Below are 26,587 nucleotides of genomic sequence, written 5' to 3' on the forward strand. Positions count from 1 at the left end.
CCATCCCAGTAAAAACTCCCAGATGATGTCTAATCTGAAAATCTTACCTCATCTGATTCGCTGCTTCACCAGCTGTAAAAGAAACTTTAGCAGAGTTGATTTAATTAAAGATAAAGAAAGTTTTGCCAGGAGAACGTCAGAGCTGATTCTTCTGAGTTTAACTGGATCATTTCAAAATGAAGCGTCTGGTTTTAAAACAAACTTTGGAATACAGTGTGCCATATGTGGCAACAAAGCAAACACTCATAATGAGTATATAAATCCAGACTACTTTTATTCATTTGTTTGCCCCTCTTGACAGTTGCTGATAAGTGCAGCCAAACCATATTCAGAAGCATTTCAAAAAGAGCCCATGAAACTCAAAATAATTGTCATGTACAGAACGGCCACTGCTGTGTGATTAATAACATCCTTCTGTTAGGATTTTTCTTTTTCTTTAATGTTGTAATCATCTTCCTCTTCTCACATAAAGCATATCAAGCAAGCTTTTGGATTTAGTCCAAATCAGGTAGTTGTGTTTCAGGGGATAGAGATGGGCACTTTTAAACTTTTCAGGTGTTGGTGTGCCTGGTCAACACTGCAGTCATATCTGAGAAGCTCATTACTGTGAGATATAGAACTTGTACATATTTTGTACTATAAAGTCCTACATTAACTGTAGTCCATTCTGAAATGAAAAGTTACGATTGTGAAGCCATTTATTACTATCAACTTGCATCCAAACATCTGTTCATGCATGTTTTAAGTCTGTGGGAGGACTGAAAAGATGTATATGAATGTGGAGAACATGCAAACCTCTGTGACATAACAGCTTTAACCACTGCCTTGCTGTGCCTTCTCTGATGACTTAAAAATGATACACAGTTAGTGGCTCATTTTAACCGTTACAGTCCTAAGAGGCCCCCCTTATTGATTGAGCCATGTTTGGATTATTTGTTCTGTCAGTATTGAGGTGGAGCTGAGGCAATTCATTGTGTCATTTTGACCAAAGCATGTCAGAAACAAATTATTAAGAAATTGTGTCAGTTTGTGGGGAAAAAAGGACATCTTTGGGTAGTTTTTAAATACTGAACCTTCTTTTTTTCCTCCCTGAATATGCATCTTGCAATCTGGAAATTGTCTATAACACAGCTGGTCCAAGAAATGGTAAATGGCCTGCACTTGTATAGTGCTTTTTTTTAGTCTAAGCAGCTGCTTAGTGCCCAGGCCAGCAGGGCCCCCAAGAACATCTTAATACCCACATAAGACAGGTTGATACATGGTCTGTTTTACATTAGTTGTAATCATGCAAAATAAAATGTACTTAGTTTGATATTTATGTTCAAAAAAGAAGAATACATTCTGACATTCAGTTCATTGTTGACTTACTGCATAAAAATAACTGTTTTAAATGCACAATGCATAAACAATCAAGCATGGACAATATAAATAGATGTTAGTGGTGTTGTGGGCGATGGGCTTAAATAAAAGAGGGCCTTGAAATGAAATTCTGCTTATAATCCCTTTTGTATGGAAATGACAAGATAAATATGTGCCGCCACTGGTGGCTGTCATCACACCTAAAGTCTGCCTAAATCTGCCAGCAATAAACACTAATTGGTTTGAGCCTTTGTGTTTGGGTGAGAAGAAGACAGCTTGGATTGTGGTAAAACTCTTTCATAGAACGTTTGTCCTCCGGTCACATGAAGACATGAAGAAAATGAAGCAAATACAACTTCAGATGAACAACAGCACTACAAAATAAAAGCCAAAATGCAGAATCGGTGTGTGGAAAAACTAAACACCTAGTAAAGTTTCAAAAGGAATCAGTAGCAACCAGTGCCTATAATCAAGTTCTCTTGATTAAAAGATAATCAAGTGACCCGTCCTGCACTTATGGTGTAATTATACATGCCCAGTAGTTCTTTGAACTAGACTTTTCTGTGGATTATCATTTTAATGTGGCCCTGTTACCTACAGGAAATGACAACAGCTGATTTATTTACTTCATGACTTGTGTTGAGATTTTAGTCTACATGTAGATGTCTGGTATACAGTTCCTAATTGTCTGATTTCTGCCACTAGACTCTGGCCGGCATCACCACCACCACAGAATGTAATATACTAATCTCAGTTTAGGTTTGAGGTATTTAAATTGACCAAATATTTAAAAAGTTACCCTAAAGGGTCGCCCTGCTCTGGTCTGGCTGGTAAACCTTATTAAAATGTTTTTAGGTAGGTGGGAGCAGGCTGACAGAGGCCAACATCAGCAATTCCAGTTTAGCGAAACCACAGTCAATCAGTAATTCCATGTGGGTGAATACCAATTGTATATTATTTTCACCAGCCACATTATGCATAAATACACCACTTGAGTAATGCAATAAGCACGTAGAGGGTCTGCGAAAATACCTGGCTGTTTGTGAGCAATTGTATGATGGAGTTAAGTGGAACCAGCTGTCGGGGGTTTTATATGGTAGAAAGGCTGGGATCACAACAGCTTCCTTCTTCAAGTTTGTTTTTTTTCCTGTGTTTCTGGTTTGTATTTGTAAAACTTAGGTGTCAGATTTGATTTTAAACAGGATATCCTTATTCTGTATATGCTTGATGTGTGTCCTTGTGAACACCAGATTTGTTTGCCTACATCAGCCTGGGATGCCAATATTAGTTTGATTTTAAACCCATTACTCAACTCTTTATTGTGCTGTTCCAAAAGTTTTAACTTGTACAGTATGAACTCTCCAGGGTGCCAGGCTTGTTTTTCTTCTGTGTTAATGCATTAAGTATTTTTTAGGAATACTTATTTTAAAACAAGTATGACATTCTTTCTCATGTTGCCAGCATTGACACTAGTTGCACAGTTGTGTTGCATTTACGTGCTGGTGAAAGCAATTATAAAACAGATCTCAAACACATTTTATCTTTGCACGCCAGACAGACACAAGTTAATGCTCAAGGAAGTTGTCCAAAATCCAGCTTACTGCGGTGTGGACACTACGTGCGTGCTGCTGTTTGATGCGTGTGAAAGTAGGTGTTTGGTTGTGAAGGTGTTGCTAACTGGCAGAGCTTTAATCGGTATTCTGGTTGGCACTCCTTGCCCCGAAGAAGCTGTCTGTGCCTTTATTCTCCTTGTATAAAAGAAAGCCAAGTCAGATTCTTAAGATGCAAAAAGATATCCTAGAGACGTGCATTTGTATATAAAGTGTATGCATGTGTGTGTGCAGGCAGGGATTTAATAAGGCTTTTCAAACAAGGACTTCTTGTGGGCCATTTTGAGCATTTGAAATGTGATGAGACCAAATGCAGCCCTGATGCCTTGCAGTGAACGTCTCCACTGCCAGACAGACCTTTTCTAAAGCAACCTTAAGATCCCTAGCCAGCACCTCATTGTTTAGCTAAGGCCTTTGGTGTTCTGGCATAACTATACACTCACACAATGAAAGGCCTGATGACAAAGAGGTGTCCAGAGGTAGCATCTGCCGCTGTAGGAGCACATGAAGAATAAGCCTTTGGTAAAAAGATTCAAAGGCGCAGGAGGCGAGGTTCACATAGCAAATGTTGGGAAATTTTATTCAGTTTAAAATGTTAGGTAATGTAGAAACCAAAGAAGTTTATAAAAAAATGTAAATAATGCAACTTCCCCCAGTTTGATGAATGTAATAAATAAAATTTATAAGCTCTGACTGGCATAAGGGTATCACCATTTTGAGGTTTATTAAGCTCTGCCCAACATTACGTGGTTGTGGCTTACTAAATTCCTGTTTTATTAACCAGTGTCACACCGGTCCAAATTGTACAAAGCAACTTTATTAAAAGTGCATGAGCATCACAAGCAGACTCATGTTAAAGATTATGTATCTGCTAACTTAAGTCAAGTAGTTCAAAACAAAAAGAAAAAAAAAATCTAAGAAATTATTTTATCACATCAGGCAAGATGTACCTAAATAATAAAAATAAAAAAGGCCTGGCATTCCTTGAAGGAATGCATATCACCCACCACCTTTCATGCCAGAGTTTCAGACTAAAACCATAAAATGTTGAGCAGTTTTGATCAAACCTTGAAAATAATGTGATGTACAATCTTGTGATATTGCGAGAAAACACACTCAGTCTTGTGCATGACTCTCAGCTTCCACCACATCAAATTTTAGCTCACTATCTGTAAAATTGACCAAGTTATATTTTTGTGTTGGCTAATGTGGATTAGCTGTGGCAGCCATCTTGAATTGGGTTGACTTTAAAAGCTAATAAGTTGTAAATGTACATTCAATAATTACTTTCTGGGAGTTTCATTAAAATATCTCTTGTAATCAATGAGACATTTTTGTAACAGATAGACACACAAACCTTATCATCCACCTTTGCCTTTCGGTAGCAGGTGATAAAAAGTTTTCACAATAACCAGTCAGTTACTGCATTCCTTAAATTAGAACACAAGGCAGATTCCATCATACATCTTTATTTAGGTATACTTTATGTACAATAATAACTTATATATACAGTTACATTTTGGTTCTGTGATGAGTTTGTATTTCTACAAGTTGTGTTATAGTGTTTGTGCTACTGAGGTAAGTAATTTATTTATGTATGGCTTCTGTATTTTATCATACCAGCATAATATATATTAGTCAAACTTTTTCTATTTGTGAAGGTTTGGTCCATTTCATTTCAGTTCAACAGAATTATTTTCACAATATTCATATAAAACATGGAAAAGTAATTTCAAACTGTAACTGAATCGTTAACATAGGTGTTCTGAGAGGGCAATATATTTATGAGGAAGCTTTAGATTAAACACAAAAAGGAATTACTGATACATACTTGGTAACCAAGTATGTGAATTAATTTAAGGCACAGGAGTCCCGCCCCAGATTGCAATGGAAGACATGACAAAAAAAAAGTGTCAGGAAAGAAAAACTTTGTGCAGAGCAGACCTGGGAAATTATGCAGGCAACATTAGGCATCAGATTAAGATCAGTCCTGTTTCCAAGTAGTGAAATCAAAGCAACTCTTGACATTGCTTGGAATTCTGAGAATTTTGTCGAGTTGTGATGGATAATTGCTGCAGAAATTAGCAGACTTGACCTACAGTGAATATTAATAGTTACAGTGAACGTCAACAAGACACTCCTCATGATGTTTAGCTTGATGCTTATCAGAGGAACAGTTTCTGAATCTTGTGCACACACCTAACCAGCTTCAGCTGCTTCTCAGAACTCACACAACCGCATATTGTTCTCATTTAGTCTATTGGTCCCATAGGGGTGAGGGGAACTAAAATCCTGCCTGAGCATGACTAAGCCAACCACAAAACCTGAAAAAGAGCAGACGTTATAGGTCAAATACGGCACTACCTCCACCACAACGGCAGTATTCTTGCACCATTCACAGTGCAGGAACCCTGGGGCCAGTTAGTCATTCATCTGCCCTGGCATCGATCTGTTTTGATGCAGGGGATTTTTATAGCTTTTCTACTGGTCTTTCAGTGGTTAAGTGGCCCTAAATGCTTAATTAGGTGCTGGAAATCACAGGCACTTTGCACCCGCTCTGTAAACCACAACACTTCAGCCTATTAGGGCCATAGGGAGCCACATGCCAAATAATTAGGGATGGCGGCAGCACTGGACCACAAGATTGGGGTATAAGGGGAGTTACTGGCAGAGTTATGGGGCGAGGTGGTCACAGACTGGGTCACTGCTGAGGAGGTAGCTGTAGTTGAAGAATACCTGAATTTGTGTGTTAAAGTTGTCGACAGTGGATTGAGGGGATCTGGTCTCAGGCAGAACACTCTGTTCATCCAGTATTTGGCACAAACATTTGAATGCGAAGCACCTAAGCTGAATCTGTGTGTTTTGGAGTTTCTTTTTGTGTTTTTCTTCTTATGTGAGGTGGGTCGTTGAACTTTTACATTCACTGCATCTGTGTGCCATCAGTCTGCCTAACACACCTAATATTTATCAGTCAATGCCTAAATCTACGGTGCTGTTTTAATGTAAACACGATTGCAGAGTAAAGTCAAAATTTACAGAATGCAATCCTTGCAGTGCCCTACAAATGAAAATAATCTATTCTTGTCTCTTTGTGAATGTTATTTGGTGAAATTAGGATTCAGCAAAAGATGGGGGAGTGTCGACATATACCCAAAGCTCACAGGCGTTTTTACGAGATGAAAGCTGAGCTGAATGATGTTTTTAGCATTTCCATCTGGCCATGATGATTGGATTCTAAGTAGGGAGCTTATATCTGCTGGCTTCCCTGTGTGATGACAGCCCAGTCAAAGGAGCAGTTATGAATGTTAACTAATGCTGCGTCAAAGCAGGTCCCTTTCTTTGTACAGACACAAGTGTCTGTTTGATGAACTGCAGGAGATCTGAGTTCCATTTCTCCTTCATGGAGAGTCAACCTAAGGCCTGATCCTAATGCCCACAACTGGTTACAGGTCCTTCAAAATAGAGCTACAATAAATGTGAAAGAGGTTTGTTAAAAATGCTAAAACAAAATTTAAATTTAAGCTTAAAAAACAAAAAAAAAGAAATGTTAAGATGCGTCCAGCGCAAAGGCCTTCCAGCTTTTTTTTTTTTATACAATTCTATGGCATTTGAAGAAGAAAACATGCTAATAAAAAGTCTGATAATTATATTCTCACAGACAAGAAGCTGAAATTGTAAACTTATTGAAATATGTTGTCACTTTTGATAAAGGAAGCACTGATTGAATTGTTTTTCATCATCTTTAAACATTGCAGCACTTGGAAAAACTTTCAGACTGTTAGCTTTTGACAGATAAAGGACCGTGGACAGAAAGCCCACTGACATTCTTCATGTGAGGGGGGTAATGTGTACACTCCATATGCACAGTTACCATTGTCAGAACAACATCTGTCCTTACATATACGTGTACTGGAAAACTTCCAAGTCTTTTGAGTCTCTGCTCCACCCAATATTCAGACGCTGGCGCAGCGCTGGGATGGAGATGTGCATGGGGAGGGACAGACTAACTGGCTGTGAAAACTGTTGATGCTCTGCCGTCCAGCCACCGCTGCCACCTCGCCGCTTCCCAGCACATCGGCGCAGAGCGACTCCACGGCGTCCAGCCTCTCGATCTGCACCAGGCGCGTGAGGAGGTCAGGGATGCTGTAACCGGCTGTGCTCACTCTCTCAAAGAGCTGAAGACCGTCACTCATGCCTCCGATCTCGTCGCGCTTCAGACCGAAGCTCTCTGCCAGGTGTCTCCACGTCTTGACCACGGCCGCCTCGCTGCTGTAGGAGGAGCTCAGCATGCGGCTTGCTTTCTCCAGGCAGTCAAAGGGAAGCTCTGTGGGGCTCAGGCCTGGAATGGTTGCAGGAATGTAGGAATTAAAAGGTTTTATTTCATCAATTGTTAACTTTTGTCAAAGTGTATATTGTATTAACACTTACCTTCAGTCACATTGCAGGCTCTAGCATAAAGATCTAATATCTTTTTCCTCCGACTCTGTAGCATCTGTGTAGAGGGAAAAAAATATGCAATTTTCAACTGATGCTGATTTGTGGATTGTTTTATATTTATTTTCTGCACAGTAATATTTAAAAAACTTCAGCTTAGCTTCCTACCCCCAGGGCTTTGTTGTTGTTGATCCCATTCACACCGCTGATGTGGTTGCTAGAGGACATGTGGTTGATGCCATTCATGTGGTTGGGACTTGGAAAGCCATTGGCATGGCTGGCCACTACAGCAGAGGTGCCGTTGCATGTGCGACTGCGGTCCAAGAGTCCCAGAGAGAGCAGGGAGAGGTCGGGTTTGTTCCCCAGGTCGACAAGGCACGGGCTGGGGTTGGTGTTTGTGGTCTCTGTTGAACCTTGTTTATCCGATGTCGGCTCCTCGTCGCTGTCAATGCTGCGGCTCAGCAGCTGCTCGTTCTCTGACGACGCGTCGTTTTCACTGCACAAACCCACACATAAATATTCATGGAGGTGAGTTTATCAGATTGTATTCTGAAAAAACTACAAATAATACTGTGATTATTATAGCTCGCTCATTTTGCCAAGATATTTGTTAGCTGCAGTTTCTCAAATTACACACAGCTTCTATACAACACAATTATGGCGCTTCTAACAGTATACAGTGCAGTAATTAGCCTTACTGCTAGTGGAGCAGATCAATAGACAAAGCTCCTGCCAGCAGTTTGTTAGACAACAGCCATCTATATATCACACTAATTAAAACTCTGTCTTGTTTGTTAAAGCTGTACAAAAACTTTGGATTGTTTTACAGGATGTCAAGCAACTTGGATAGATGCAGTGGCTCTGCGGTTATAGTTTATTCATTTTGTTTCCTCTAGACAAAGCTGGCAGTTTTAACATTTTTACCCTTTATGGTAAATGACAGGCTGAAAATTTTAATTTTTTTTGTACAGACCTAACAACTAACTCACTGCACAACATGCCAGGCCAGACTGGGGTAAGATTGTGCTGTATTAATGTTTAGCTACAAGTGCCAAATAATTTAGCATATACCCAAAATGTTACTTTTCACAGATTTTGATGCTGTACTCAGGTGCACAAGCAACAGTTATTGTTCTTGTAATCAGTACAACCCTGCAGCGTTGGCCTTAGTACTGTTACACTATTTATGTAACTGGAGGAAGCTAATATACAAAGACTGTTTTTTTCAAAAACAAACTGGAGAAATATGCTGTTTTGTTGCCAAGTCTGCTGATGTTCCAGCAGTCCCTACGACAGACCGAAACAACCCAGCTTTGTACAACATGATACTATGTGTTATAATTTTACCACCCATTCTTGTCTTCCCCTCTCTGTCTGCTTTGGATTTTCTTGTAAAAGCACCTTGTTGACAAAGATGTTTCTATGTCCCACGCTTTTTTTTTCTCCAAACATAAGCCTGCTCACAAAATGTCATTGTTTCCCTAGACATCTTACACCTACACTGGCAACTAATGCAGTGAGTTAGGACATCTTCTGGCATGCATCTTTGCCACACTTTTGACTGTTATTGATGCTAAGGAGTGTGTGTGTGTTTGGATAAGCATTACTGAGTGTGTGCTTGTCTCATCTAATCTTTTTATTTTTATTTACATCCCTTTTATAAATTCTAAAATTATACCAAACAAATCATGTACAGTGCAATGAAAGTATAATTTAAGCATAGGGAATTTTTTTTTGTATGTTTATGTGCTGCATGTTTTCAAATGTTTCCTAACTATCGTTTGAAGACTCACTCAAAGCAGCATTGTCCTTACATGAGGGATGAGGTGTATGCAGAAGGAAAAGTGAGAAAACCATCATTCTTTTGTTGCCTGCTGGCCAGGCTTTCACTTGGCGGTGGTTTTATGTGAAGCTTGGAATAAATACCCCCATCCACCCTGATAACTACCCGCCCTGTCCCTCTGTCTGGATGTTTAGGCTCCAGGGCTCAAATGTGCTTCCTTACCTCATAGCCCGTCCAAACCCACCTCTCTGCCTGCTCCAAAGCCACATAATGGGCTATTTGCTTTATTACTACATTTAGAAAAAAAAAAGTCAACTGATATCATTTAACCACACACATAGAGTGTATGCGTGGAAACACAAAAAAATGGCCAGAGGCAGCGATACTGCAATGGCTTGTTCTGTGGTGATTTAATTATGGGCAGATTGTGAGAAAATTATAAAGGATAATGTTGTGTGGAGTCTTTGTGAGACATGATTCCAACCCATTCACAATACTCAGAGTTAATAAATGCAGCATTAGCCATTACAGTTTATGATTCTTTTTTGTTTGTTCTTTACGATGTGAAAAGGGTGAAAGTTTAATAAAACTTCTATTTAAACAGTAACATCTGAGGACATCGCAGTGGGCTGCCAAAACAGCCATGTTCAGTGTTCAGAACTGACCTGCTACACATGGTTTATACAGAGTCTTGTGAAGGTTCTGCAGGAAAACTATTTTGAACTCGCAGGCACTCTAAGACACAACTTGGCAGGTAATTGCATGAATCATGTGTCACAGTTTATATCACTAAAACTTCATCAAAGCCAATCAAAAATAAATGATGAGGTTGTAAAACATGAAACATGGTTACTGCATGTCTCAGAAATGCTTTTATCTATCAACTTGGTATATCTGGTACCACAACAAATTTGGTCAAATCACTATATGATGGTTTTGTTTGTAAATTCAGATGTCAAAGATTCGAGGACTATTGCTTCTTTAATTGGGTTGAGAAAACTCACTAATTAAATATGTTGAGTGGTTAGTAAACAGAAACAAAGTTCTTAATCATGTGTCAAACTTCAAAATTTCAAAGCTTCACATATCTTTTTTTTTTAAACCTCACTGTTAACCTCCATGTACACATCTTCTGGTAAACAGGATATTAAAGGAGCATTATCTTCCATTAGGAGTCTTGTTTCATCTTATTTTAATGTTGTTTGTACTCCTGGTTTTTCAGTGCAAAGCTACAAACATGCAGGCTGCATGTCTGTTCCTATAACGTGGTTGTTTGCTGTGTGCAGCAACAATCTTTAAGCTGAGAATCTTTATAGCTTTCATTATTTTTATTAGACATAATTGCTGTAGTCCAGCTAAATTTGAGGCTTCTCTCACCTTTTCACTGTTTTTTGAGGAGGAGCTTTCAGTTTGTCGTACTCGTCTTTCTCCGAGAATATCACCACATTGTCTGTAAGATAAACAAATAAAAAACAAAACACAGGTTTAAAGATATGCCTCACTAATTCAAAATACAACAAAAAACTGGAGTATCACTAATCACAAAATATAAAATATTGTGAAACTGCAGAACTGTAAGCAATGTGATCATAAGAAGAATTGATGAGAGAGTAACATAGATGATTTTTCTTCATTGTTTATGATTCTCTTTAGTCTTAAATGCTACTCCCAATGAAACATGTCAAATATAGTTTTAGTTATTGGTGAATGTATATGCATTGTGAAAGAAATAAGACAATAAAATATACTAAAATTTCTCACACACAAATAAAAACAAAAGTTTTTCAAATTGTCAATTACTTTGTGTCAGAATATGTGCATAGTAAATTGAAAATTAACGATAAATGTTGCTCTTGAATATTTTATCACTAAACAAAAATAAGTTTCATCTTAAATTATAAATCTATACTTGCATGACTTGCAACACAAAGAAGACTAGTTTCTTGAAGCTAAAATGTTTGAACTGAAGTTGGATTAGTGTTTAAAATGATTATCCTGAGTAGGATGTGAAATTACACTGACATCATGGCTACTGATAGGAATAGACAGCCTAACGAGTGAACTCCTGAAAGAAACAAATGGTGTGTGAGTGTATGTGGATGAGTGTGTGTTAGGTTGAGGTAAAGTGCCTGCTTCTTTCATCTCACAGCTTTATTATTGTCAGTGTCTACATGAGTGACAGCTAGCTCCGGTAGAGCTCCAAGCAATGGGCTGTTCTCTCACGTACACACACCAGTCATTCAAATGCATTCACACACACACACATGCAGCCTTTTATGATAATACAATGTTAACTAACAATGCAGACATTTAGTCTTTAAATTCCTCTAAACACGCTATGATGCTTTTTTTTTCAGCTATTCCACTTTTAATTTATAATGTGTCTGTAGCTGCACTAATTAGCATGGATATGTTCCTGTTCTCATTCACGGCACATGTGAGTGTTTAGTCAGTCAGTCTGGGAGTAAAATTGAACAGAGCATCATTGTGAGGAGAAATGGCGCCTAAAGCAACATATGGCTTCAGCTTTGGAAACTTCACATTCCATCACGATACACTCATCACTCTGCGTTTCTGTCAGCCTACAGTACACACACACACACACAAACGTGCTTTTGTACACACATTTATTTACATACACTATACTACAAATGACCAATTTGCACATCCAATACAAAACGGTGTTAACATTTTAATGTGTCTCAGTCAGATCAGATGAGGCAATGTTCATTCAGTCCAGTGGTTAACAGTCAGCACTGCAGTGGCTGTAGGGCATATCTTTTGCCACATAATTCACACTGCTCTAAAAGAATCTGCTCCGATAAAGAAGAAATATTGACAAAAAAAAAAGAAGAAAGGTCACTGTGAATTGACTCCAAAAACATGTACAGACCTTAGCTGAAAAAAACCCAGAAAAGTTATTATCAGCTTAGAGAACTACAGGAAAGTTTTGGATTATGGATGTCAGACTGTACACAAGATGAAAGAAATCAACCTGCCATTAGATTACCTGAATAAAAGTTTTAAAGTATTTTGATGAAGGAATTGGTGAAAATTACATACTTAGGTAAAAATTGCTGGGTGGCATCTGTTCAAGCTTCAGTTTATTGTTACACACACTGTTGCTGTGAATATTTAGATTTGTTTTTTTCATACTCAAAGTTAAAAGTGGGAAGGAAGCTAATTATAGTTTGTCTTGTTCTTGTTTAGCTTTGTGTGTCTTTGTAGTGCATTTTTTCGAGTGGGATTTGACCTCAGCTGCTGTTTAGAGTGCATCACATTTTGGAGTGTAAATTTTGTGGGCTCAGCTTTCAAAACTGCATCATTTGAGACGAGTTATTGGAAACACTGTAATGACCAGTTGTCATGTTTATTTTTGCTGATTTGAGAGATGTAAAAAAATCAAACGGATGTTAAGTACAGAAACAATCTTTGATGTTCTAAATTAATTCCCTGTATATTCATGTTTTTTTGAGCTTCAGTTATTCAAAGTTTAAAAAAAATCTCTTAAATTACCTTTATAGTTATTTTTTTTAATTAGAAAGAATTTGAAGTATGTGCTTTGGAAGATCATAACAAAGCAACTACTCAGAGCTGAACCTTCATCACCTCCTGGTGCTTTTAATTTGCTGATGATTTTTATCACACTCTCACACACGCACACAAACAAAAATAATGTTTTCAATTATCAGTGAAACATCAATTAACCCATCCATGTTCTGGATTGTGGAGGTAACAGGTTCAGGAGGGAAATCCAGACAACCCTCTCCACAGTGACACTCTCCAGCTCCTCCTGGAGGCTCCTAAGGTGGACATGATATATAATCCCTCAAGCAGGTTATGGGTCTACTCTGGCATCTCCTTCCAGTGGGGAGTCTGGAAAATCTCCAGAGGGAGGAGCCCAGGAGACATCTTAATCAGATGCGTGAACCACCTAAGCTGACTCCTTTCAATATGGAGGAGCAGCAGCTCTACTCCAAGCTCCATATTGATAATAATTATCTCTAAGGCTGAGACCAACCGCTCGACAAAAAAGCCCATTTCAGCCGCTTGTGTCTGGTATCTTGTTCTTTTGGGTGTGATTCACACCTCATGGTGATAGATAAGGGTTGGAATGTAGACGGATCAGTAAATTGGAGAGCTTTGCCTTTTGGCTCAGCACCTAAACCATAACAAACCAGAGCAATGCCCTCATTGCTGCAGATGAGGCCCCGATTCATTGATCCATCTCCCACTCCATCCTACCATCACTCAGGACTCCCAGATACTTGACCTCCTCCATTTGGATCAGGGACTCAGCCCCAGTCTGGAGGGAGCAGTCCACCTTTTTCCAGTTAGGTTTCTGTTTAGTTCAGTGAAACATTTTTTAGAAAATATGTGTACATTCTCAGTATTGCAAAAGATGGCAGTCCTACAAAACCTGGATTTCTTTACTTGCATTATGAGGACATTTGGCAGTCACATGTTTCAATATGTAAACAGTTGTGAAACCACCTAGGGAGGAGAGTCAAAGTTGAAATGTGCATACTAGATAGGCCACAGCCGCTGTTTAATGTAGTTTATCCACAGTTTGAAGAGCTTTGATATGTTTGTGATCCATTTTACTTCCTTTCTGTTATCAAGAGGATATGTGTCAGTTTGACGTTATGAACTACACTGAGCTGAGCATAATGAGCAGGACAGAAGAATAGATCAGTAACTCATGTGACTTTATTGACACTATTAATGAGATTGTCCCAAAAATGACTTATAAACCTGGAATTCCCCACCGATCAGAAGTGAAGAAGCCTTTCAGTTGTGAGGCAAAACAGCTTCGAGAAACAAGACGTGAGGTCCATTTGGCTTCTATTTATTTACTTTGAGTTTTTTCAAAAACTTGAATCAAAGCTCCTATTCAAGTTTTGGGGAAGTAAAAAAGAAAAGAACAGGCAAGATAGCATCCTCAAATATGAGCCTGTGTCTAAGCATGTGGCCAGAAATGTGGACAAAATTAAAATCATGTTCACAAGTAAATAATAGGATAACTTGTGTTTCATGTAAACATGACAAAGTAAAATCAAAGCCAGGATGAGGTTTAACCACAGTACCGGTATGAAGTAGACAAACGATTATTTAAAAAATAATAATAATACGACGGACTTCTGATTGCGACAGTGGGAAAAGCAGGAAAGACAACAAAAAACATAGTATGTACTTCATTTATGAGTGCGTTTGTGTAGCTTGTCTCACCAGGGATGTCTTTTTTGTCTTCCTGTTTGTTGGTCTGAGCCTCCACTGCTTTCACAACCTGTCCAGTACAACAAGCTGCCAACAAGAACACACAGAAAGAGAACTCCATGAAACACAAATCACAACCTTTAATGGGAAACTGCACGTCTGGTGTGGTTTTTTGTGGGCCTCACCTTGGCCATTAGGTTTGGCTTTCAGGATGTAAAACATTATGATGAGAACAATAGCCATGGCCATGATAAAAATGGTTGACATGGCAATAATAAGGGCTGTTGCTAGGTGACTCTGATCTGGTGAACCTGAAAAATGGAGACCATGATGAAAAGTAAGAAAGTGTGAGTAGGTTTGTGGGATGGAACACACAAAAAATGTGATGGATGGAGAAAGACAAATGAAACTTGCGATTGTGATTGTACCTTTATGTGAAGGGTTAGGGAATGCTGTTGTGCTGCTGGGGTTAATTGGACGTTTTCCTATTGGCTTGATTGGTAGCATGCCTGTAAAACACACATGCAGACATTTTTTCTTACACTTCTAAGTCAATATCTGTTGATGTACCATTTAAAATAGTTTGGTTTTGATAAGATGCTGTTGAGTGCTACTTTAGGATGGATAACTCAAATTGGAACCAATGTTTATTTGACATGAACAACACAGTAACAATCATTTGTTTCACATGCAGACCAGGAAGTCAGAAAGTATTATTTTCTGTTCAAAATCAAAGGGACCATTAAAATAGTCAGTTATTGCTTTAAAAAAAATCTATCTATTTAAGCAAAGGTTCTTAGTATTGATTGAAAGAGACACACACAAATTAAAACCATTTTGCACAGAAGTGGACCAACAGTAAAGTCTGGGGTTTATGAAGTGGAATTTAATAAAAGACTTACAGTGTGGCTGTATAAACCATCAGGTTGCAGTTTACCTTTTATGTTTCTGTCTCCGGTGCTATTTTAATGACCTGGGTCACTTTACTATGAGATTGTGAATAAAAATGGATCACTAGCAACTATCCAAGGCCAAACTGCACACAATGAAATAGCAGAATATTTAGAAATGATAGTGTTTTTTAAACAGTAAGCTAAGATCTATGCTGAACTGGAGTTAAATGTCTCACAGGCTGCAAAGAAAATCTTTTTAAAGACAAACTATTGCTCTTGTCATGTATTCCTGTTGTGTCTTAACCAGTGCATGTCACAAAGATTTAATTATGCCCTCAGGAAATGGTGAGAACTTGTAAAAAGATCTGCAACATTATGACTCTTTTAATGAATACCAGAGACAATTCTGTATGTCAACAAAGAATAATAATCTTCTTTACTTAGCTCAGAAGTTTTTCTACAGCCTTGCTGACAAACAGAAAATGGCTTTGATCAAATACCTTCAAATTGGCAGTAGATAGGTGATTGTGGCTAAGTCATAAATCTAGAAGGTTGTGAAATGAAAGCAGGATGTGGGATTTGGGTCTCTTGGTGGCCAGAAAATATGGGTCAGAGAACAATCTTATTCTCCAGCTCTGTCTTCATTTTACAGATGTGTTTACAAACATTTGCAACTGCATTCGTAAATGCTGTTCAATGTTTCGTTACCAACAGCTGGCCTTTATAAAGACTTTATGCAATGACATTAATAAAACTGATTTGCAATAGTAAAAATGAATGGCAGACAGCATTGCAAATGACATTTACAAACACTGCCTGCTGTTGGTAACATTTCTAAATTATAACTGGTGATTTTGAACACAAGGGAAGAGCAACGTTGTTGACTTTACACTGCTCCTTTGTTCTTTTAATTTCCTATTTATCAATTAGATTCAGTGCAACATTTTGTTCTTTACTCTTTAGGTTTTTTAATATAATTTTGGTGCCATTCTTGAATCAGTCTCTGGGTTGAAAATGTTTTTTTTTAAATGAAACAGCTGCTAGAAAATTAATTAATTGCTATGAGCTACTTTGGCTGAAATGGGGGCTTTGGTGAGTTTGAGAGGCACTTGTGGATAGCTTTAGCTATTTTCACACAGGTATATATTTATATTTGTTTGTAGACTTTCTCAAAAGTTAAAATAACATCTAAAAATAACAGTTTGAGAAAAATGTATTTAATCAAACATATCATTGCATTTCTGTTGTATTTAATTCTTCTTAAACTTTGCATTACTTTCAAATAAAACAACAGCAAATTTGCAGGCAAAAAAGTAGTCATTTACAACAAATACAGATCTAGCACTCTCAAAGTACAGCAACTAAATTGAGACACCCAGTAAATTTGTTTTCCAAATTTTTTGATCATGCAGAAAATTCAGTCGATAAGATTGTGATGGCCTGTGACTTGTGCAAGGAAAAAAAATGTTTCAAAACATAAAGACTGTGCAGTCACTCAGAATCAGCCCTGCCACTGTCTTGCCTGAATTGGTGTATGTTAGAGGCACGGCCAGCAGATTTGACAATATAAAGTAGTGTTTTACTGACAAGAATAAAATTATTATTATTAAGTTTCACCAAATCCTGAGTTGATATGGTGCCACTCTCTGAGGATGAACTGTTAACTTCAGCCTTACATTTAATGGTCATTGTCTTAGTACTTGCAACTAGTTCAGTTTTGCAAACAATATTCCACAAAAGCAAATTATCATCCCAGACAGCAGACAAAGTTTGACTCCTGCAGTACAAAAGTTGTTTTATCGGGCAGCATGGATACAAAGCAGTGTGGCTCCCTGTCTGCATTTCCCTCCATCTGTCGATCTATTGCTTCCAGTCCTCCCCTTCTGGCTTTTTCATCAACTCTCCTTCCTCTTGCCTAATGGAGCTGTAAACTCCCGGCAGCACATAAATCACATCTTTTAATCAGTCTTTCATTTCATCGAGTTGATATACTCTGGCATGTGCCTCGCTGCTTCCCTTGGTCTCAGGGTCTCGTGTCACCACATATACACACACAAACCAGCACCTGTGGCTGCAGACATCAACCCTCAGTATGTGTTTACACTCCTCTGGATGAGGACATGAGTCTGAACTGGAATTCTGTTTAGTGTCTTGCGGTTTAATCTCCTAATCAGGCTGAACACACATGGCAAAATGACAAATGTGCCGACCAATCTTTGGCCCAAACAAACTGAAAGGACCAGACGAGAGAGGCGAGGAACTCCTAAAAAGCCAAAGGTGAGAGTTTTAGTAACTCTGAAGCACAGATTCATTTAAACTTAATAGGTATCCCATTTTAATAGTGAAAAAGCTCAGAAAACTGCCAACAAAAGTCAAAAACCAGAAGGACATAGTGGTAATTGAGCGATGCCTACAGGTCCATATCACAACCTGCCAAAGAGTAGCATCAGCACAAGCACAAACATGCTAATCATCCATCTTTCTCATACCCGCCACAATTTTAATTATCACACACACACACACACAGAGCTAGGCAAGAGCCAGAGTAATTTACAGATTACATGGCAAGTGTCAGCCTGTCTTCACCTTAAGCAAATAAAACTCCCAGCTTTAGCTTCTTTCTTAGATTTTATGTTTGTTGAACATTATTTTTCTTTCCTCGTTAAGAGGATTTCAGTTTGAAAGAAACACGATGGTAAGCAATGTCATCCTTGCACATATCAAAGTGAAAATGGTTAAAATCTTACAAAAGAATGTTCTATGAATTAAATGAAATGTCAGATTTATTTGACACTACGCTGTGGAGCTTTGGCGATATTAAAACGTTTAATACAAACAGGTTCTGAGTGCAAAATCAGTTCCAGCATACTTTTAAAAACATTAGTACAACACATATTTAAAAATCATAAATCTTGCTACACTTGTCTTTGTGTGTGAGTGTGTGTGTATGATGTGTATGTTCTACTTCCCAGCAACACTTTTTTGCAGGCCCAGGCTGCTTTTTGGGGTTTCCATCTTTCAAAACACACTCATTAATTTAATATGACACAATAACAATAACATTAGTGTAAGGGTTCTTTAATTATGCTCAGAGGGGATTTTAAGTAATTATGGGCACATAAATATGATTCCTATTGCAGCATTAGACACATAAGGGCAGAAATGTCATTCAGATCCTGTCGATGAACCCTCATTTTATATATCATATATAATATATCTGTCATCTAGAGGGAGCACAAAGGAACAACACAAGTTTTATTATTTTTTTAATCTTCATTGGAAGTATTTGGACTTGTAATTTTTTTTTTCCGTCATATTTTTCAGCTTCTATACCTTCCAATGCTTATTGCGCACTGAAAGCAAAAGGGCAACAATATCTATCTATCTACATATACATATATACATACACACACATATATATATATATATATATATATATATATATATATATATACGCATACATAGTTATAAATCTTTTGTCTCTCTTTCCCCCCCAGAAGGCATGAATTTGAACCTACAGCATGTGCGGAGTCTAAGTTTTTTTCCCCCCTGGAGACACATTACTACTGATCACAGTTAGAGCAAGTTTAAACATGCAGTACATTTCACAGGAGAAACTGTGGTGACTTAATTAAATAGAAACTCAAGTGTAAAGGGGGAAATTGGTAGCATTTCTTTTTTTTCTTTTTGTATGATCACAGCAATTATAAGATGAACACAATGTTAGGAACTGCCACTGGAAATTTGAGACGCATCTGCAAACCCAAGAAAAGCTGCTTCAAGCACATTCCCACCGTTCTGCAAGCGTGAAGAAATGTCTACGAACAATCACGGTGTCAGGTACGCAGGATGGTGCGTGATGTTATCGATGAGCAGCACAACAACCAGTAGGAGCAAGGAAAGCAGCGAAAGCAGTGATCCAAGAAGGAAAGGCGAGCGAGAATGCAACCTGTCTGTTTGTATCAGTGATGCTGGCTCATAAGAGAGGACAATGATCAAAGGGTCTGAGAAAAGCTTAGCTCAACCTCTGACCTCCAGCTGTTTCCTCAAACCGAGTCCAGGCTTTCATCATCTGCTTCTGCACAGCCTGTCAGCTTTTATTTCCGTTCGTTTAGGCACAAAACATTTTTGGCAGCTTCTAATCAACTAAAACCCATGTAAATAGCTAATAATTGTTAGTAAATGTATAGGACAGAACTATTAATCAAAATCAATTTGCAACAAAGCAAAGGAAGAGAAGTGACAAATACAAATAAGAACCAAAACGTTAGTCTTACATTCTTTGGTGTTGCGTGGTGCATTCTGGCAGGAGTGGCAAACCATCCCGTAGAGGTTTCTGGGTTTGTTCTCCAACATATAATACCTGCAAAATATAAAAAATGCACACCTTTAAAGCAGCAACTTGATACACTGTATCTGGGGTTTACTTGAAGTGATGAAGCCTGACAGATTCTTTGCTTTTAATGTAAATCATGTGTCTCTCTCAGCCTTTTATTATGCTTTGGAACATCAAAAAGATAGAACAAAACATTGGTTATTCATTAAAATCCAAATACTATATGTATAAATGAAAACAGCTTTTACAACAGCAAGAAAATACGGTCAGCAGGTGTGGTGGGTGTGTCAGGGACCTTTTTTTCTACACTTTCTGCTTATACAGTGTATAAGTTTGGGAAAGAAGCAAAGATGAAAAGTTTGACTTTCTATAGAAATGTACATAATTGAAACCCTGGAGGCACCAGAAATAGCTTGGTACAGATATCGCCTTCAGTCATGAATTGGATTTAAGAGGAGAAAAAAGGAAGCGAGGTATGAAAGGTGCCAAGGCTCTGAACAGATGGACGGTTTTGGATCGTTTAGGCTGAATGGCATTAGGAGGATATTTGAGAACTGAATGCATACAGCCTGCAGGTAATCAGGGCTTCCATGCAGGTGCAGCAGATGGATAAAATAGGAACACAATCTTGTTTAATATAACTTAAATAAAACAAAACTGATCAGCCAACAAAAACTGCATTACTCTAAATTAAAATTGTAACAATAAGAACAGGACGCTAAGAGGAAGTATATTGCTCATTTCTACTTTGTTCCATTTCCTTTAAATTATTTCAAGGTGCTGGATTCAGTCAGGTGTCCAGTTTTTTTTGCTATTAGAATCAATCAAATCCTATTTGATTGTGTGTGGGGGTGTGTGTTTTAATCATTATCAAGCAGAATTTTAGTTTTTTCTCTGCCAAGTTTCTGAACATCAGAAGATGTCTTCTCTCTGGTATTTTGGTGGAACTCCTCAACCCCAGAGATGATCTGAAGCTAAAGTGATTCAAACAGATTTGAAGAATGTGCTCCTGACATCCCTGATTTGGCTATTTTTTATTTTATCTTTATTCCTGCATTTCTGCATTGAAGAGCAAGCATTTTTTTGTCTTGAAAGTGATTAGGATTAGACATTAGGATTATGCTGTGTCTTCACTTTGACAAAGGTCGTAAAGAAACTTTCTGTTCCATCACTTGCTCACCGGCTTTATAAACGTTGTTCACAAAAGTAACATCCCTGAGACCTACAACCACTGAAGGCCACTCCTGCTTCTAATAGTGTTATTATTGCTGATGCTATTCCTTCTAAGTACTGCTGCAAAATGTTAGATTTCACTCATTTTAATGTTTTTTAACACCCGGTGATCTCATTTTTCAGTGCTCTTGAGAACGTTTTTCAGCATGACTCCTTAATAAAGTTACACAAAATGATGCAGGACTTCATCCAGAAACTTTTCAAAACAATAAAATCTTTGCAAATTCACAGCTAAAACTGGGAGCGCACAGAGAGAAAAAAAAAAAAGATGTTGATACTGTGTATATTATTTACAACAGATCTATAAAGCCATGTTTATGGATGATCATCTATTATAAATCTTGCTTTTCATAAAATTGCAAACATGTGCACAGCCTTGATGTAATAAAGGCCATTGTTTATTTATTATTTATTGGAGTTTAATGACTAGTAAACATGTCAGTGCACTTTAAAATATTGATCTTGTGTTTATGCAGCTAGATTAGTTTTAGATCATATATATGCTCAGTTTGGTTCGCTTGTTTTAAAAGTTGTTTCATTTTTTTGAAGACCTGTATTAATAGTTTTTCTATAGTACCTTTTTATTGATAATATGAGTAAATTATTTATTGCTAAAGAATTAAAAATAAGATACAACAACCAAGGAAATTAATAAATTTTTGTTTAGTAGGGCATGATTTTTTTCAATATAAAACTGCAATAATCTAAAAAAATAGAAAACATTTATGATGAAAGATTTTTTTAAAGATCTGAATAGATTTTCAACCTTTTCTGAGCCATATGGATGCAGAAAATGAGATAATTGCAATTTGTAACAACTATTTTTATTATAAATAATCTAAAATTTTGTTGATTTCATATTTCTATATATCTAGTTCTAACACTGTCAATAAATCAGAATGCAATATAAATAGACTTTACACAGTTTTAATAGGTAGAGTAAGACAGAACTGTAAAACCTTTATTCCTTTTCTACTAAGCAGCCGCAGGTTCTAACTGAGTTCTGTGAAAGTGTTCAGGCACATTCATATACAGAACACACGGATACAGACATGATCAAACCGAGCATCTGCACACTCCCTCATGTAAGAATCACATTAATCAAAAGCAAAAACATCCGGCAAAATGAGACCCAGAGCCAAAAAAAAGAGAGACGAAACTGCGCCCCGAATGATGACAGGAGGAGATTTTATCAATGAACGCCTCTCATGGTGTGGGAGGGATCTAAAATGTCTTCGGAGCATAAATCTCTCATTTCCATGACACGCTCTTCATCACCTACTTTATTATATATTTTGTAATTTTTTTCCCCAAACAACAACAAGCCACAACAATAAAACCACCCGAGCAGGGTGGCTTACTTGCACGTTAGCTCAGGAAGATGTTTGCATATATGCACATTCTATGAAAAATGCTTCCAGTTCAGAAGTCTTTTGGCCTCGTTATCTTATTTGCAATTCATTACTGAAGCAACTCCTGCTACTGTAACTGTAGCCCTGAGGGGAAGTGTTCAGAGGATTCTGCATCAATAGTGGCGCCATGACTTTTTTTTGTTATTCAAAGTGAGCAGATCAAAACAGATCCCACTGATAATTTCTAAAAAGAATGTAAGCAGGACATTTTTTGTGGTCATTTTTTGTAATGCTCATGCAAACGCTTAGTTCTTCGCAACAAAAGGTAGAGCTAAACATGTTTTTTAAAGCTAAGGCACAATTTTATTTATGAATCTCTTGTTTTGTGACACATAACCTTGTGACTAGATAGATGTTTACTACAGTGATTCTACAGGAAACCAGTGATCTAAGGTTGTGGCAATTCACCAAGAACCACAGCAAGGAAACATAAGAGAGGCGTCTACTGATTTTAGTGAGTAAATGAGAGAAACAAATAAAATGTCATGAGCACTAAATAATTATGGAAATTATGACTAAGAGCAAGTGTTTTTGTGGCTGCTTTTGCCTTGATACTTTCTGCTCAGATTAGATTATTAAAAAATGGTAATATTTTGCAAAATTAACTTCACTCTTAAATCTATATAGCGATTATGAACTTGGAAAAAAAAAACATTTAAACAACAAGGGAAATGCATAAATTATTCAGTTAGTGATCAAAATCAGTCCATTTTAGGTTGATAATTACTGGTCAGAGAGAGAGAGAGATCAGCTAAAATTTAGCTTACAAAAATGAAAAAACAAAATTAAAGTTGAAACTCTGATCAGTATATTTCTGCTTTTATGTGTATCTTTATTATTGTGTGTGATTCCTTTGATGATTAAGGCTGGGAGCAGCTTCAGTTCTTGTTCTTTTTCTACACTAAAGTAATGAGTATATTTATTCTCATGCTGAGTATTGTGTGATATATATTGTTAGTGTTGCAAAGTGCATCTCTGTGTACTTTACCCTGGTAAACATGGTCCACATTCTGCATCCCGTTCTGGAGTTCCTGCTACTCGAACGGTAGCCTTGTAAAGGGCATCGCAGTCCTTGTGGCGTCTGCAGATCTCATACTTTCCTTTAGAGTATTTCCCCTGTGGGCACGGCACACAGGCAAAGTCCTCGTCCTTCACACCATAACCACAGTTCTGCAAAACATTCACACATAGTTGAAATTCATCAAATACATCCCAAATTATGCTTAATATCAAACACAAAGTTCATTAAAACGACGTTTAACGTGTGCTTCTCATATGAATGAGATGATGCATTACTACAGTGTGGACACACAAACACAAAAACACACACTGCACACACTTGAAAACACACATCTGTTTCTAGAATTGTCCCTAGTAAAAATCTGGCTTTACTCTTCCGAGATGACAAGGGAGAAATGTGATTGGTCACAGAGGATGTGTGCGCGCAGCTCTCCATGCATGGTAGTGTTTAGGTTGACCAACTCGTCGTTCTGTTTTCTCGCATCGATCTTCTTCAAATGGTGCTTCCTCTCAGTGAGGAGGCAGAAACGGGCCACACACAAAATCACACATGCTCACATTTACAAAAACATACTTTTTCTCTCTTTTTGACTCCCTCTTTCATCTTTAATTTCCCTCTTTCTTTCATCTGTCTATTAAACACGCCTGTGCCGCATCGCTCTAGGCTACAGTAAACTGGCTCTTTAAGAAATCCAATATTCTTGCCCTTCTGTTTGACGTCCGTAAGCTCTGGTGCAATTATTTCATAGAAAAGCGCACTGAGCTATCAGCGGGATCATGTCACTTTGGGTTAAAGCTTATCTTGGATCTTTCTGTGACTCTGCTTCTGTTCAGAGCCTTAAACCGCCTCCAGTGACTGAAATCCTCTTCCTTTTCAAAGCAAATTTGTTGTCATTCTGAATCATCCTTGTGATGTACTTGATGTTTGCGGGAGAGAAGTGGATGAAACACAATAAGCAGAAAGTATTTTTTCTAATCTTTGTCTGTTCTTCTTTTTTTTAGAAGACAGTCAGAAAAAGAAAAGCAGAAGGAAAGTGGAGGGATGATGAGTTGAAACAAAAATCCCAGGAAGAATTATATGTTACATAATTCTCAAGCCACCAGGTAATGTAATCTTGACGCTGAGCAGCTTTCTTTTTAAAAGGCAAACTGATTTTTGTTAGTCAACAAAATTCAAAAACTGGAAGTTTAAGACTGACTTACACGAGTTTACATTCAAGTAAACAAAAAGGGAAATTTGGAAACAACTCCTCTGAAAGGGAGCTTCAATGCCTTTTTGATTATGTGATGTATCAAAGTGTGTGTGGGCATGTACTTTCTGAAGTTCCTGATGTGAGCATGGTTATTCTTTGATTAAAAGCGTGTCAAAACACACACTCGCCCACAAAAAAAAACCTGAGGGAAATAGACGAACATGAGAATTACAGGCTGCGGCACACAGGGGAATCAGACGGGCCGGAGAAAGTGCAGAGGAATGTCTCATCTCACCAGTTAAACGTGTTTTAAGGAAAGTTTTACTCATGAATGGCTATTTATGTTTTGTGCATAACAGATTAAGCTTTTGTGTTGTGAAAAGAAACAAGTGAATCCCTTTTATAAGTTTAAACTCAGCGCAATATGGGGGATGCCTTCTAATACATGCAGAGAAAAGCAAAGTTAAAAAAAACCCACTATGTGTGATGATAGCTGTTTTTGTTTTCTGGTTTGGGGCAGGGAAGTTTCCTTACATACTGTACCTGCATGCTTGCAGGGTAGCCGGGGGAGAGTCTATTTTTCACTTAGTAAAACAGCAGCATTACATCACTTATCAATTGCAGTTATTTTTATTCAGAAGGTTTCTGTAGTTCACCCTGTTCACTCCTGCCACACCCTCTTTAAGGAGGGTGTGTCATCCTGGGGTGCCTGCTGAAGCGTTTACCTACTCCGTGTTTACTTTGGCTGTCTGCAGACTGACTGACGAATGCTAAATCACAGTGTGACTGCTACAAATCATTCAGTGTAATGCGTGCCTTCAAACTGATCTCCGTGAGAGCAAAAACAACGTAAAGAAATTGTTCATTTGAATTAAGGCACCCTTCACTGTGCAGCTGCATCTGCGTTCATTGATTTTGTCTAGTGTGTGTGTGTGTGTGTGTGTGTGAGTGTTGTGGGTGGTCTGAGCAAACCCTGACACACATCAAAATCCTAATTTCTTATGCTATTTATCAGTTTTAAACAGTCCTGTTTAATTAGTGTTCTTCCTTTAGTTAATTAAAAAAACACTTGGTTTAAAATGAATTCAAAGGATGTAAACACACAAAGAAGACTATTTTAAATACAGCAACAAACAGGACTGTGTCCTAAATTAATGGTTTTCATGTGTGTTTCCTCTGTGTGTGTGTGTGTGTGTGTATTTGTATATACTCTCACCATATGTGGTTCTTGCCCCGGCTGGCACTGAGGACAGGCCTGGCAGCTATTGCTGGTCTGGTTGAAGAACTCATACTCTCCACAGCTGGAGTACTCGGCACCAGCGAGCACACAACACACCTGGGGGGGACAGAGAGACAGGCAGGTGGAGAACACGGTGAGTGGAGACAAATGCTGAACAACAGTTGTGAAAACAAAAACGTGCACAGTCAGAACTAATGCAATCACTCTCTGACGGACTGCTCCGATCGGAAACCGACAAGATCCACCTGAGGCTAAAATCAAAAAGGATTAAATCAGTGCTTAACCTGCTACACCTAAACAATGGTAAAAAATATGTAGTTAATTGAAATACACACAAAAAAACATTATTATCCACCTTTGGTTTTCAAGGCAAAGGATAGAAATTGGGTCATTGTGAGTGTGATGTAGTCTATCTGTGTGTAAAGAGAAAACAAAATTTGTTTCTATAGTGAGTCAAATTTAAGGACTTTCCCTAGGTGATTATGATGCCAATCTGTAACAAAAATAGGTCCCTAACTGCACTGCATGTTACATTTATTAATCCATAACTCTAACCAGGTAGCTAAGGATTATTTTAAGTGGCATAAACCAAGCTGCAGAAAAACCCAACTATCACATCTTGACTTCTTTGTCTGTGAAACAATTGTTAGATGTGCATGTCCTTTACAAGAAGGTTGCACAATACCAGCATTTGCTCATGTGGCATTTGTGTTCTTGTTTTACTCATGTTGTCGGGGCTTCAATGTGTTTACACAATCACTGAGTGGAAATAAGACACCTCACTTTTAGAGACAAAAATCCCCCAAAACAACAACCATTAATTTTTTATGTGAAGACTGTATTAAAAAGTTGGGTTT

General features: G+C 37.9%; 1 protein-coding gene across 1 annotated transcript in view; it reads right to left on the bottom strand.

Moving 5' to 3' along the window:
* Positions 1-4,422: 4,422 nt before the first annotated feature.
* Positions 4,423-26,587, bottom strand: part of edar (ectodysplasin A receptor) — a 37,082-nt gene continuing 14,917 nt past the window's right edge. The window contains exons 3-12 of the mRNA XM_017423794.3: positions 25,707-25,826; positions 23,266-23,447; positions 19,574-19,659; positions 14,832-14,912; positions 14,589-14,714; positions 14,416-14,490; positions 10,564-10,636; positions 7,572-7,899; positions 7,398-7,461; positions 4,423-7,308 (exon numbers count right to left, since the gene is read on the bottom strand). Of these exons, the coding sequence (XP_017279283.1) occupies positions 6,923-7,308; positions 7,398-7,461; positions 7,572-7,899; positions 10,564-10,636; positions 14,416-14,490; positions 14,589-14,714; positions 14,832-14,912; positions 19,574-19,659; positions 23,266-23,447; positions 25,707-25,826 (1,521 nt within the window). The 3' untranslated portion in view covers positions 4,423-6,922. The remainder of the gene's footprint in view (positions 7,309-7,397; positions 7,462-7,571; positions 7,900-10,563; positions 10,637-14,415; positions 14,491-14,588; positions 14,715-14,831; positions 14,913-19,573; positions 19,660-23,265; positions 23,448-25,706; positions 25,827-26,587) is intronic.

This window comes from Kryptolebias marmoratus, linkage group LG6 (assembly GCF_001649575.2).
Source record: "Kryptolebias marmoratus isolate JLee-2015 linkage group LG6, ASM164957v2, whole genome shotgun sequence".
Taxonomy (NCBI): domain Eukaryota; kingdom Metazoa; phylum Chordata; class Actinopteri; order Cyprinodontiformes; family Rivulidae; genus Kryptolebias; species Kryptolebias marmoratus.